General features: G+C 38.0%; 1 protein-coding gene across 2 annotated transcripts in view; it reads right to left on the reverse strand.

Moving 5' to 3' along the window:
* Nucleotides 1–4,636: 4,636 nt before the first annotated feature.
* The window catches only part of LOC135088272 (T-box transcription factor TBX20-like), a 47,222-nt gene continuing 36,890 nt past the window's right edge, over nt 4,637–14,968 (reverse strand). Inside the window, exons 5-7 of one of the 2 annotated variants that reach the window (XM_063983147.1) lie at nt 6,478–6,554; nt 5,911–5,985; nt 4,637–5,833 (exon numbers count right to left, since the gene is read on the reverse strand). In XM_063983147.1, coding sequence (XP_063839217.1) covers nt 5,386–5,833; nt 5,911–5,985; nt 6,478–6,554 — 600 coding nt within the window. In that variant the 3' untranslated portion in view covers nt 4,637–5,385. The remainder of the gene's footprint in view (nt 5,834–5,910; nt 5,986–6,477; nt 6,555–14,968) is intronic. The other variant, XM_063983148.1, reaches the window with a different exon arrangement.

Consider the following 14,968-nt stretch of genomic DNA (forward strand, 5'->3'; position numbering starts at 1 on the left):
TGAACCTAAAGCCATCGGTCCACTCGCTATTAAAAGTGCACGGCGTGACGACATCGCAGGAGTGCGAATGTTCACGGGGAAGAAACGGGGCATAAACATTCGGGGCACGTCCACACGGGGGGCAGTTAAAAGGGGATTATAAGCCCGCCGGCCAATACAGGGCGTCGATAATCCATGAGCTCTGTTGGTGTTATAGCTGGAGACCAAGCTGGAAGATTGGGCAAGTTTTAGAGGTACTATGATTAATCCATGCTTAAAGTAAATTAGGTTAGTTAGCTCCACTTCCTTTAACCATCTCTACTGCATAAAGGATGTGTTACTTTTTCACGTTTGAATCGCTGATTATATGTATATTATATCACCTCTGTCGCCAAAATAAATCTTAAGGAGAGTGAATCTTAGATGAAAGTTTGTATGAGGAGGCCTGATTTTACCCTTAGTGATAATGAAAACTCATGACGTCTTTTCACATTGCTAGAATGTGAAAACACGTAATATTTGCTATGTTGATAATGAAATGAAAATTATTTAATTTACATTCAAGCGCTGAAATTTCAGTCAGCAAATTAATTTACTTATACATATATAAAATAGTGTCTGCAGTAATTGGCTGGTTCTAAGAGGGATTATAAGCTGAGTGGCCGAAGTGATTCGCCGACCGACAACAAATGAGAGTGACTCGACACGTGTCATTAATCCGAATGGAATGAGGTATTCTACGGAGCTGAAGATATCTATGCCCTGTAATACATACAAGAGTATCTACTAAAGTAAATATATTTTAATAAGAAGCCCATGGTTTCACCGTGGTTAGAAAATTGACTCCGATACCTAGAGAATCTGGGTTCTATTGTCAGGTCGTGGTCTATTTTTTTAATTGGCTTTACTCCAGCTTATTTTGGAAACTCAAGGTTGAATCGTCTTAGTCCGGCACTCTTGTTATAGTGACTTGGTTGCGTTGACGATGTTCACGCTAGGGTGTTCTATGTCATCTCCGAGGGTAGCTATAGCTCTTCTGGCGATGTGCTTACATTTCTGACGGTTAGAGGTGTCGCAAGTATACTGGACCATGGTGAACTCAGTAGCTTTTGTGATGGCGTTTATCCAGCGGGTTGACGTCATAATATTAAGCCCTCGATATTCTGTTCTTAATGATGCGGCAGCTCTTATAAGCTGGCACCAGGTTTGTGACATCAATTTTATCTGTGCCTGTGATGACAATGGTCATAAAGTCACTTTAATTCTGTATTTTTTCGAATCACCTGCCAGGAATCAAAGCTCAAGACAATACACTCATGCTTATGAAAAACAATTGCATTGTGGTGATACCACCTCGCCCCTCAGCTAATCAGTTCCACTTACTGCTTCCAAAACTATGCAGTAAATCTTTGGCTCAATTTATATTAGATTACAAGGCGCCATTACCGCGGACACTGAATGAAGCACCCAGTGGCACGGTAAATTCAATCAGGGCCTATCGAAAGCGGCGCGTCACCCGGACAATTTCTACAATTGGAAACAGTTTTACAAGCGATACATTTGTTCGACCCGCGTCGGAACGCACAATGTAGAGACAAACGGAATGTTCACTTGGATTAAACTGTTGATCACACAACATTTCAAAGATTGTATCGTCATTAGTATCGAATTTATACTTAGTACTGCTGCATAGCAGAACCTGGAAAATTACCTTAAGAAACGTCAAAAACTTAATTAAATAAACCTTTGTGAAATAATTAATGAATTATTACAATTTTCCGGCGGTAAGTCGCCCTCGATCTAAATTTTTAAAATAACTTCAAATAATCTAACTGCCTGAGGTGGGAATCGACACAAAAGGTTCATCCAGTGTCTACTAAGTAGCTCAGATAGAAAAGCAGTCGCCCAGCAAGGTTGTGGGTTCGATTCCCACCTTAGGCAGTTCGATTTTTTCAAGTTATTTTAAAAATTTAGATCGAGAGGAATGTAGGTATAATTTTAATGGTATTAATATTAGACTGGTGGATTATTGCGTAAAAAAACTCCTAAAGCTTTTTATAACCTCCTTTAAATTAGGTACAGCTTAAATATACAAATTAGAATAATATTAAGTAGGTACCTTTATAATTAAGGTTTACTTATTAATCTAATAAGCAAGTTAAGTAATAATATTCAATTGAATTTTTTCACCATTTAACTACGAGCTTACCGAACCCAACTATCATCTTATCTATATTGTACAACATTTATTAGCTACCATCCAGATTAGATTAGCGTTGCATCCCTCGACCGCTGGGACGCGAAATTTGCCCCCTATAATGTGGCCACGCGCCGCTCTAATTCGATGTAGACCCTTCCTATGTGACTCGAATGTCCCGCCACTGTTTCATTTTAATTGAATAGTTTGCAAGGGTGACGCCCGTTGTTTTCCTAAAGATAACTTTATGGCCGCTTTGCATAATTGCTGGCCGTGTCTCACTAATTTGTTGCAATTTCGCAATCTGTCACGCTCGTTGAAAACGGGTCGATTGAGGAAGTCGCAGATTTGTGTAGAGCTTTCGAATAAAAGTCACTTGAATATCATTATCATTATGATATGAAATGATTGCGTGACATTAATTGGTATTGCACTAAACTAAGCATATAAAAATATGAAATTTATCACGACATTTCAGGTAGGTAATAAATTAATAAAAGACTACACATTATTTATTAGGTTAGTTAAAAATAACAGTTTCATTTATTTAACAATGAATAACTAATAAGATTCTTATTTGAATATTAACTATAAAATATTCATGTGTCTCACATAATAGACAGAAAGGAATAATTTTATCAATACACTGTAAATGCAACACATCTTCCAAACGACTCTACATCACTCGGAAGTTACGCTACGAAGCGTTTCTTGTGAAACTGCTACTCTTAACGCCATCTAGCGGCGCCACCGTAAACAACTCAGGACAGGTTTTCATTTCAACCTCACGCACCCCTCGCCAACACAAATGGGTACGTTACATGGCTAAAGGTTGTAATAATATTTGTAGGAATTTATAGAGAGCACCAGTTTAGCCAGCTTCAGATCTGAAAATAAATCCGTAGCGATTAATATGTACCAGTTATCGTAGTTTAGTTATTGATAAGCTTATTTAATACAGGTATTTCACATCTTTTGATCACCTAACTTAGTACCCAGTTAGGTTTCGGATTAAAAGCGAATTCAAGCCCTTATTTCATCTCTACATTAAGTTTTATTGCGAGGAATATCCTCGTAATATTTTACCTACTTAGATATTTGGCTGGCTGTGGTTTTACATAAGTTAGTTTCGCTGAAAATAGTACATTGAGCTCTTTTTTTTCTTTACTTTCATAACCTTCGCTTGACTTTGTTGATTCTTTCTCTGAGACTACTTATCAAAAACAAGTACATATTTATTCTCGCCTTGTTACTTGCGTGCGAAACTCGAGGTGAGGTGCAGTTCAAGATATAAGGATAGATAGGCAAGAAACAAGAAAATCTTGATTTTGAAATGAATTTATCTAGGTACTTTTGTTTTGCTACGTCTCTACATTTGGTTCCTAGAACATTAGGAATTTGTATTGTCGTCTTTTAACTCGAAAATAATGATTTTCCACGACACAACAAGTAACTTATGTAAATGCATGTCCTAGGTGAAACTTGGAAGTCTAGACTTATTTTTCTACTCCTACCAGATGTTACAAGACAGCTCTAACTGCACTAACCAGTGCTCTATAAATAAATGTTTACATAGAGTCAAACTAAAGCTGAATGAGAGAGAAGAAAAAGCAATCTTTGGGCAAGTAACTTACGCCCGTATTCACAGACATTACTATGAGGTCTCAAGGTGCGCGTGGACGCACAGGGTGACATACGGACCAATCACAGAGCTCTATTCAACGCTGTGCGTTCGATTTGCTGCTTCACTTAAGCAAACATCGTTTGTGAATACGGGCAGTAAGCTTTCGAACGGTTCCGTAAGTATTGAAAGTTTTCGTTATGTACCTGTATGACGTTATGTGGGTACATACGAGATCAACGCTTTTGCTGTATTACAAGGTTCACTGCGAATATTGCAGCCAGATGGCGCTTGAGCCATACCTTTAGCGGAGATCAGTGTTTAGATTTAAACCAGATATTCATTCATACATCATGTGTGGGTGGTTAAACCTTCGTAAGGTTAGCAAAGTTTGTTTCCATTATCCTTGCAACAATTTTCAGTTTGAGGCAGTGGTGCCACTTATATAAGTTTTGCAGATATTAAAATATTGATCTGATGATAATAAAAAAAATTGCTAAATGGATTATTGTTTCTGTCACATCAATAAAATAACATGAATAAATAGCAAATCGAAATACGTCAATGCTTCTTACTTTTACACATTATATTTTTGTATTATAACCTTCAGTTACCTACGATTGCAGAAGCTTTCAACCTTGTGAAGTTTATAAAATTGACAACTCAATGGAGTGACACCATTTTGACCCCACAGGTTATTTTCATGCTGTCAATAATACATGTCACCAATTAGTTAAATAACTTGTTGCTTTACTACAATTCTTACAGCATTTAACATTTTAATATTTTCTTTATTTCTCACTATTTAGTCAGGAGTTGAACAAAATGAAACAAAATGGTATGTTAACAAACATTTAATTTTTTATTCTTTAGCAATATATTATCTATAATAACTTTAATTTAACTACAAAGTACCCACGAGGATACTTCTATGTGTCCGCTCATATTTTACCAATCATTTGGAATTAATAATAACACAGACAGCAAGTATAAGTTCTACCATTATTAACTATGTCTATATCACTATTTCTAATAGAGTAAGATCTCTTAAACAATTTTGTAATTCAGTTGTATTGCACATTTCACCTGAACAAGCAGAAAATCAGGTGCTTCCACGGCACAAACTTATACGTAATAAACTTACGGACCCATTGCAAATTAATGTAACTACAAAATGCTTCCATCCAATGCGATTTAATTCTAAATTACTAAAGCTATAACATGAATTGCGGAAACCATCATTACTACCAGAGAATACTATTAGGAACATATAACAAATATAATTACAGATAAATTATAGTTAAATATTACACGTATTTTACAATATATTACAAATTTGATAAGACATCGTTCCACGAACTTCATAGTTTATACACATCAGGTGCAGCGAAAAATAAATTGTCTATCACCAAGTCTGTTCAATTGTTCCTAGTCCATTCACCCGTCCACTTTACAATAGTCCACCACCATACTCGGGTACAGTTTCAAACTTCCAACGTTTTTAATATTCTTAAAGAATCACTTTATAAACTCTGTAGGATATCGCGTATAAGGAGATCTCAGGGTGATTTTGTTTGCTGTTTTATCACTAAGTGGGGCTATGCGGCGGGTGCGGGGTGTGAGGCGGGTGCGGCGGCAGGGGGGGCGGGTGCGGGCTGGCGTCCCGGAGCGAGTCCGGTGAGGACCCGGGAGAGGCCCGTCGTGGAGGGTATGGTGAGAACCGGTGCTGCGATAGGCCTGCCGAGCCGGCAGGTAGCCCACCGGGATACACCGGCCGCGGCAGCTGCAGCCCTGATCCAGAAGCCGCAAGATGCTGCTGCGCCAGTAGCTGAGGCGCCAGGCAAGCCCACTGGCCCCATAGCGCCGCAGCAGGAACACCGTACAATGGATACGCCGCGCGCAGAAACAGTTGCGAACGCGCCGCAAGAATCGCCTTCTCTTCCAACGTCAAGTTATTATTATGCTGATCCAGGTCAAACGGCCGCAGCGGCGACCGCAGGTAGTGCTGCTCCGCCAACATCGACTCCATCGTCTCCCTGTAACAGCAGAGAAAATCGAATCAGTTTGGTCATTCCCGCAAATTCAATTGGCATAATTGTACGATCGTATCTACCTATGATGGACAGCATTGAAGCGAGCGACATCGGGGTAGACTGATGTTCTTTCGTGTTCGCCCGTCACATAGAATCTCAAAAGAAAAAAATATTTCAAATAAAAAAGGTGCGTGTGAAAAACAAATGAAAGCGGTGTGAAATTATAAATCGTCTTAAGAAAATTATCTGACATCATTTAATCGCAAATTATACAGTTGCGAACGTTATATCGTATGTCAATGAATTAAAGGTATGGAATGATTAAGAGGATAATTTTATATGGATTCGTAATTGCATAGTCTGAGTTATCAATTTCAATGTCCGACTGTAGGCCGTGTTTGTTTCTGAGACCGTAACCAATGCGCGATTAGACAAACCGAATTCTGACATAATAACATGTAATGAACAGTCATTTGATTTACCGTAGCCGCTTCCGTCGATTAATATTCAATTATTTTCAATAGAATGCCTGCAGTTGGAACTAAATTTCTAACGCTTTTTTAAATAACTCTGAAATTATACGTCAATCTAGAGAATACCTAATGTCCAATGAAATAAATAGCAGATAAAATCAGTGTAATAGTTACCTTTCAAACTCAGTGAGACGTGAAGAGTCGCGAAATCCCTTAGCGAATGGATTACTGTCGATTTTCAGCTTCGTGATCTGAAACAAAATAGATAGTTTGTACTCATTTGAATGAACTACCATCAGCTTGTTGCTTCACGAACACGCAATGTCATGAACAAATAAGGCATTTATCTATAAATGGTGAAGATTATAGACACTTAGTGTAATCAATTAGGAGTAGTTAGCATTTTAATATAATGGACAAGATTTCTATTAGACGCGGATTACACGAGAAGAGTCTATAATTAACATAAAATCATATTCAAAGTGAGATACTGCATTTAAAGCTTCATTGTGTAAATGATAGAGTTAGAATAGGTGTATAAAGCCTCTCAGTATGAACAGTGCCGAACTGAGACCATATCACCACCCGCCGAGTTGTGGACCAACTAATAACTTTAAGTTATTGACGACGTACCACATTACTCTATCATTTAAGTAGATTTAGATAGGTACTATATAGCTAATATATGTTCAGTAGGTAGGCAAACTATTCAAAATATGTACAATAAAATACTACATTATTTTATTCTCTTTTGGCCAAATGTAAACTTAATTCCAAAATGTTTGCAAGAGATTCCTTTATTTGTTCATGCAAATTGTTAAGAAAGTGTGTTAAGTCGATGTCCTCATAAAACAAACGCCTGATTTAAGTTCAGCCCAAGGTGTTAAAAAATGTGTTTGGCAGAGCAGAGGCAGTGTGGATGAAAAATCGCCCCCTTGCTGAGTGGCGCTCCCGCTGTGGCTCCACACAATTTGTAAATAATATTTACGATAAAACCTTCCACGGAAACCAGTCACCATTAAATAGCCAGCCTAATAACCGGGCGGATTAAACCAATATTGGTAACCGATGTTATGCAACACTTAGGAGGGATTAAGAACAATTAACGCTTTAACAAATAAACAAGTCCCCACGAATGTCCGCGCAATTTTTCAGCACGTCTTTTGCAATCGATAATTAGGCTTGGCAATAGACCCAGACACTAATCTTGTTCAAGCAAAACACCTACGCGAAATAAACTAGAATCGTTTAAAACTAATACAGTAGGTAGTTTAGGATAATGACTTGTCGAGGACATTTTTTTCCTGAAGTCTAATTGTACACGCCAAGCTTTTGTGTTGCGATAAAGTCATCTGTTGTCTAAGACAAAAAATGCGCGCTATAAACAGTCTGCTGTTGAACTATTTCGGGACATTCCACCTCCCCGACAATTAACTTCTTAATTTTTGTTTCTGATATTTATGTATCTGTTTGATGTGTTCCGTTTGAGATGCGTTAATCTACAGAATGTCTTGATAAAAACTAAATGTACCGCGCATTATGGTCGGGCATCAAAAGAGAATAATAAACAGTACAAAATATTGACCGCCCCGTGACAACTCTTCGGTTTGCAGTGAGTAATTTCTCAAGCTACGTGTCGCCCCAGACTAATAATTTTGAAAATAGACACAAGGAAGTTGTACTTTTTGTGTGCTCATTCTTAAAAATATGTTAATATGTATTAGATATGAATAAGTTAGGAGAAGAAAATGAATGAATGCTTTGTCATTTTTGGTATGAATAGCGTTTTGAGGAGCGTGTGATCATCTGGTGGTAAAATGGGTTTGGATGCGTGGCGGGTTGTGGTTTTGTGGTGCCCGCGAGCCCTCGGGGCGGGCCGTGTCGAGGGTCAGCGTCAGCTACTTAGCTTGCACACCCACCTGGCGAGCGCCATTGACTACAATGGCCGAGCTCTCTCGTCGCGCCTGCGCTTGACGTAATGAGTGCGCCTACAATACCACTAGTAGCTGACAATATTGACGCACTATACATTATGTATGATCCCCAGTCCGACCGCCCGTAATTGTTTTCAATACCACGTATTTGTTCCGCGCATACCATTTACGTAAACTGTACTTGGGTACGGAGCGGGGCTACAATAGAATGTTTAGCAGTTTAAAAATATAGCTCGGGGCAAAACGAATAATGGATGAGTCGAGTTCTTGCTACTGACGTTTATTAGATTTAGTACAAACATAAGAACGAGGCGTGTCAAAACAACCTAATTTAAGTATCAACAAACGTTCGCCTTGGGCGGCGGAGCTCCCGCTCACTGACAACATTAAAGGCGCCATAATGACATTATTCCCGGGCGGGAAACAAAAAAAGTCACAAAAAGGCGTCAAGGAGAGAGATGAGCGCCCGCGCACCCCGCCAAACGACGCTCTAATTATTGGGATGGTGATGTATTGTTTATGGAAGTTCCAGTACGCCGGGACGACTACACGGATTTTACATGTCACAGCGTAAGCAGATGTGCTCCACGTGCATGTATCAATTTTATAGCTTTAAGTTTAAACGAATATTATTATTCTATTCTATTTATATTAAGCAATTGACTTTAAATTATAGCCTAAAGTCGTTTGTTAGTCCGTATCTCTTTGAAATCTTCTTTTATGATTTGCGTTGGAACAAAAGATCACTACCCTGCTGTAAGACTCAAAAAATCGATTTGTCCTTAGCAAAAACCAAGCATTCTGTCCCCACCATACTGAAAGTTCTATTCTTGTGGGCTGGATCTACAGCTTATCCACCAATCAAACTTAACCAGTGAAGCATGGGTAGTTCCGGGGAAAGCCTAACTGTCTTGGGACGATCAACGAAATAAATCAGAATTCAATTGGAGCTTGACGCTAGAACGACTTCTCTCTAATTCTAAACGGGACACACGACAAAATAAAAGTTTAGTAAGCTGTTCTACGACGTATACTTACGTTGTAGGCAACTTAAAATCATTTTCGACATTATAATCCCAAAATTGCTTTAAAAAAGTATTTTTAATTCTTTAAAACGAACAATTATTTAAAGAAAGCTTTAGCTTGGCTTTAAGATTCAAAAAGTGATCATACGAACAACGTATACAAAAAAGTACACGCTACGAAACTTTGCTACAGCCATACACTAGAGACACTTCTCAAATTCTCAGTGGTAGTAATTAGAAAAAGAGGAATATCCCCAAGCGGGTGTCGTGTAAACATATGGGGACACGACAGGAACGGTGGGAGATAAATACACGTCAGGTTAGCGCGCCGCGCGCGCATTCTCTGTGATTGACGCGATGCGCGAGAGAACTAAGTTTTCTGCTGAAATATGGATAGCTTGAAACCGTAAAAATGATATTCGGTTGTTGAGTAGGCTATTAATAGCACTTTGGAAGAACAGTAGAAAGATTGACTTACTTAGTTCACTCAATCAAATACACAATTAATGAAGGCATTATTTATAAATTGGATATGAAAAAATAAACCCCCAAATTCTATGCAGAACAAAATAATCAACTTTTACGGGAACCATATAAAGAAAGCCTGGATATTAATAAAAAACCGTTAAATGTAAACAAAGAGTTGTTTAAATGAAAGAACACCCATTGAAAATACTTCTCCTTGTTTGTTCCAAATTCGGCCTTAGCTTTGCGAATTATTTGCGTCCCACGCGAATGTTTGAGCCCGCTGAGCTGAGAGAGTTACAGCATCGTAATGACAACAAAGTGCATCCCAATTGTGCGTTAATTACAGCGGCGAGAATAACCCGATTCGTTCCCGACGATTCCGCAAGATAGTCGCCGACAGATCACAGAGCCTCTCTGTAAATTCGGAACGACCTACAGCTGCGTGCAGTTACAGCTTTTCCAGAAAACCGATGCTTTATCGACAATAATTCGCGAGTGCCCGAAATAATGTGCGCTGCATGTGGCATCGGTCCGTTCCTGGAGTACGCTGTGGTTTTTGCAAATTGCCTACTGTGAAACTTGTTTAGTGCGTTCATTTGCACTTGCTGCAACTGAGCTTCGGAATTGTACATCTTTATTACGGGTATCAGCATCGAAAGGAATTATTCCAGATAATGTGTATACTGGCGATGTATAATTTACGAGATCCGCTGACTTTGTATCTATTTTTAAATATAAACTAGCGTTTATCCTACCATGTGAATTTCGGTTAGTTGCGGAAAAATATACCTGTCTTTCACGGAAATGTTTATAGTGTCCCAATAAAAATCAGTTAACTGAGGAATTGAATAATTTACATCTGTATACCGTAATAAATAAAATAAAATAAAATAAAATCTGTAAGAAACTAAGGCTGGGTTGCACCATCTTACTTTAACTTTGACAAACGTCAAAAATCTGTCAAACTCCATACAAAAAAACACCGGTTATCGTCTAAGTTACGGTCAAAGTTAGGTGGTGCAACTCAGCCTAAATATAATTTCCAAAAACTTTCAATAGAGTTAACATTAACAATAGTCAATAACGTCTTTAAGCAAAATAAATCTAAAGTAAGGACAGTGAACTCTACTTTTGTGTGCCCAATTGGGTGCATTCAAAGACATTTTTGTGTGTCATTTATAAACTATTTATTTGTTCGACAAAAATTTCACTTGAAGGTTAATTCATAACCCTTCGTCTTCGTCCAACATGTCGATTAATTGTAGGCTTTCACTGACGCTGCCCACCGAGAGAATGAGCGACAGCGTGTGCAGATCGTACAAGTCGCTCGCGATCTCCGATACTATCTTCACGATCATTCTACACACCCACATCTCAGCTATCTTCTCGATTTGAAGAGTCTGTTCTTTTTATCATATACATCGCGACGTTCTACTGCTAATTGGGAAACCGATCAATGCTCTCTCTGTTTACACGGGTCAACAGGTCCCGCACAGGACCCACTGTCAATATCAGGTCAACCTTGCACTCGTGTCCGTAGTTTTGACTGTACACTCGGAAAATGAGCGAATAGGCAATTTGCCACATTTCAAAATATTTAGAAAGTAAACAAAAAATCAATCATTAAAGTTACGTACAAAAATAATTCACGGACAGAATACGCTCATGTCAGGCTGACGCAAAATCGATGTCATGTGTCACTTATAACACCCTAATAAAAGAGGTTTATTTCAGCATAGAGTGGGTAATAAATTCCTATTTGTTGTGGTTGAATTAATTAGGAAAAAAATATAACAGCATCTGTTTGCTTATTAACAATATCTACAGACATTAATTGACTTCAATTAAATTTCAGTGAGTGCAGACTCATGTAGTGGCTTTCTTCATTTACGATACGGCGAAGAGTTAGAAATTTAATTAAACCCCAAGAAGTACAACAAATGTTAAGTTTTTCTGTGGTAGCTGGATGCGCAGACGCAATAAATTCAGCCGGGCCGCACACGACGGCTCTGCGTGACGTCACACCTCGGGTGATCGATGGCGAGAAAGACCGAGATGCCTTTACAAGACTTAACGCGAAAGAAAGAGATGCCAGTTCAATAAATAATTCCATCTCAAATTATTTTAAATCTACTCTTAAGCAAGTACGTTGACTTCTTGTATTTAAGACTTATGTCGGTACTTGTTATCGTGTTTATTGATAAATGAACGGATGTGGAAGTACTGTCCTCTTAAAACGGACTTTTGAATGGCTTAATTGATTTCTTAACAGAATATCTACCTACATAAAATTTGTTAATTTCTCATGTAAGTGACTGTAATGTTTTTAATGAGAAATAAATGTTCTTTAAACCTAATAATTATTTGGTCACCAGACTTGTTTTAATAAAATTATAATTAGTGCTCAAAATAGGATTGGCCTGTGAATAATTGCCGTAAAAGATTAATTGAAACATAAATATAGAGACTCCGAAACAAACAACTAATAAAGCAAACAAAAAACATCTTTATTGTAATCTTCAGCAAACAAATTAGGCTCGAGTCAAGAGTTACAAAAAGATAAGTTCACATTGAAAAGAATGAATCGATTATTGGAGAAGAAAAAGAAGAGTTGGACTGGCGGTGGGGGGTGGGGGACACCGTGACACCTGACCGCAGCCATTTTGGCCCGTGAAATATGTTTATTTGTCATACCTGCCCTTTGTTATTGAAATTGTGTTTGCCTTCACTCCTTCACTATATTGTTCGATTATGCTCTTGTATAACTCGTTTGTGGACGCTCAATGTGAGAATAGCTTTAGAGATTTTAGAATATTGATTGTTGATACTGAGAAATGAGGAATAAATTTCAATTAAGCGGCTATTGAAAGTGTTTACGTAGCAGCGTGCGCGCAACGAGCGCAGTTATTTCCATGATTATCTCCTCAAGAAGCATGATAGTCCGATGTGGCATGACAAACAAAACTACTGACGCGTTAGTGCTACTGATCGTCTTTATTTTATTAACTCTTCCTTTGTCGTATAAGCCCATGTAACGGTAAGCTTACATTGATACTTCCTTGTCATGAATACAAAGTATCAAGTAACGAAAGCAAACAAATATTGACTAGTATTGTGGAATCGTAGCAGGTTATCTTCCAGTTTTTATAAAGTTGAGGAAATCTCTGCGGGACAATCAATCACCACAAATTCACAAGTCATCGGCTATTAAAAAACGCATTGTGTACATTGAGGATGCGTAAACTCCAACAAACATTGTCACCTCGCAGCAAGTCGAATTCCAGACAAAGGACTCTATAGAAAAGGAACAAAATATCGTGGGCGTAGGGTTGTCATCTAAGTATTTTTATATTTTATTAATATTCTGTTAGCCAGTGCAGTTAGATCTTTGGATCATTTAAGATGCAAAAAAAAAAAAATTAAATAAGAGGCAATATGGCTACAACTTTAAGTGCCATGTTGTAACTTGTAACTGATCATAAAGTCAATGTAGATTGTAGAGCGCATATCTAACAAAAAATATTAAAATTACACCGTTCATTGAAAAGAGGAAAATCTACATTTTCTCTGGTCTTAAATGTAGCGTGAACTAAACGCTGCCACCCCTAGAGGTTGTAAATGTTTAAATATTGAAACAGGTCGTGTGGCCCGCGGGCGCTTTCCTGGGAAACCACCCCGCGGCGCGCGCGGCGACGCTCAGTCTCACTCTGCGACGCCACAAAAACACAATCCACCTTTTTTGTACACGTTTTTATCCATCTTATATCAACGTTCCTGTATGATAAAGCACCAATAATGATGTTTCATTCCAAACCGATTTACAAACGTCTCGTAAAAATTGGGCGACACTTTTCCACAACCAAAAAGTCGAGATCGCGCTCGTTGATGAAACTATTTTTTTCCATCAAACCATTTTTTTGACTCCCAAGTTATGTGGGTTTGGAAGTATCAATCTCGACAGGCCGCAGGTGCAAACATGCTAAGTGTATTCTTATTGTTGTAAAGGATTGGGTTATCAGTGACACTATCTGGCTGGTTCGACAAATGTTTTAACTGTCAGAGGTGTGACGTCAGCCAAATCGGGACGGTGCGCCCGCGCCGGACACGCATTGCGATCGAACGATATCGTTACTTTGTATACTTATTGCGTACAAATATAGAGCTTATCTGCATGATAATGTGGTATGGAATTAAGTCCAAAAAATTCAAGTGTCAGTTAAGTTTTCTTTTCTCGAAAATCTGTAGGAATTCTAAATTGTATAACGGTAGTTTTAAGTTGAATACTTATTCCAGTTTTATGCAATCTTTTTGTATCCAAATCCATCTGATGTAGATTAGCCGATTCAGTTGATCGATAGAACTCTCCAACCAAAATCCCATACGCACTTATGTCGTAGTATAGGCGTGTCTAGAGAGTGTAACATCGATAATGGATGATAGCATCGTAGGTGTTGGCAGTAAATCTAGAATCGCATTAGAATCAATAGAAATCAATAACCGATAGCCCTCGGGAGTCGTTTGTAGCGGAGGTGGGGCTTCAGCGAGCACAGACTATAGTTTGTCCATTGCTCGAATAATTTATCTGCTAAGAGCGCATGTGTGTTGTTCATTTCGGTACTTTATACTTTTTAATAACTAGTGTAAATGTTTTTGTCTATTTATACTAATATTATTAAAGAGGAAAGATTTGTATTTTTGTATGTTTGTATTGAATAGGCTCCGAAATTATTGGAGCGATTTGAAAAATCCTTTCATAATTTTAGAATCCAAATTTTTTACTGATAAACAGCATCTTTATTTTTTGCAAAGCTGCAATTTGTTGAGATAGCTCCTGATAGCTCCACTGATCGCTATAGATTGTTGATGTGCACTCTCGCCAAACAAAAAGTGTGAAACCAAGTTACTTACTGCTAAAATCTTTTCCATTCCTCTTAAAATAGGTACAAGTTAAAAACCAAGATCGTCAATTAGCACAGAATAACTAATAGCTATTAAATAAATTAGGACAAAAAGTGACCGTATAGAGAAGATTAAAACAATTTAAGAAGATTTCGTTTAGTTTATTCTTGACAGATCCAATACGATCATTTCTAGGTGCACTTTTTTTTTTACTATTGCATGCAACTTTTGTATTGTTATAAAGTAGACAATTTAATAATAGAACAGATTTGATAGGCTATCACATTAGTCGAATTCTATCGCATATCCAACTATTGACGCAGCCTTGATTGGTAGTGC

Source organism: Ostrinia nubilalis, chromosome 3 (assembly GCF_963855985.1).
Source record: "Ostrinia nubilalis chromosome 3, ilOstNubi1.1, whole genome shotgun sequence".
Classification (NCBI taxonomy): Eukaryota; Metazoa; Arthropoda; class Insecta; order Lepidoptera; family Crambidae; genus Ostrinia; species Ostrinia nubilalis.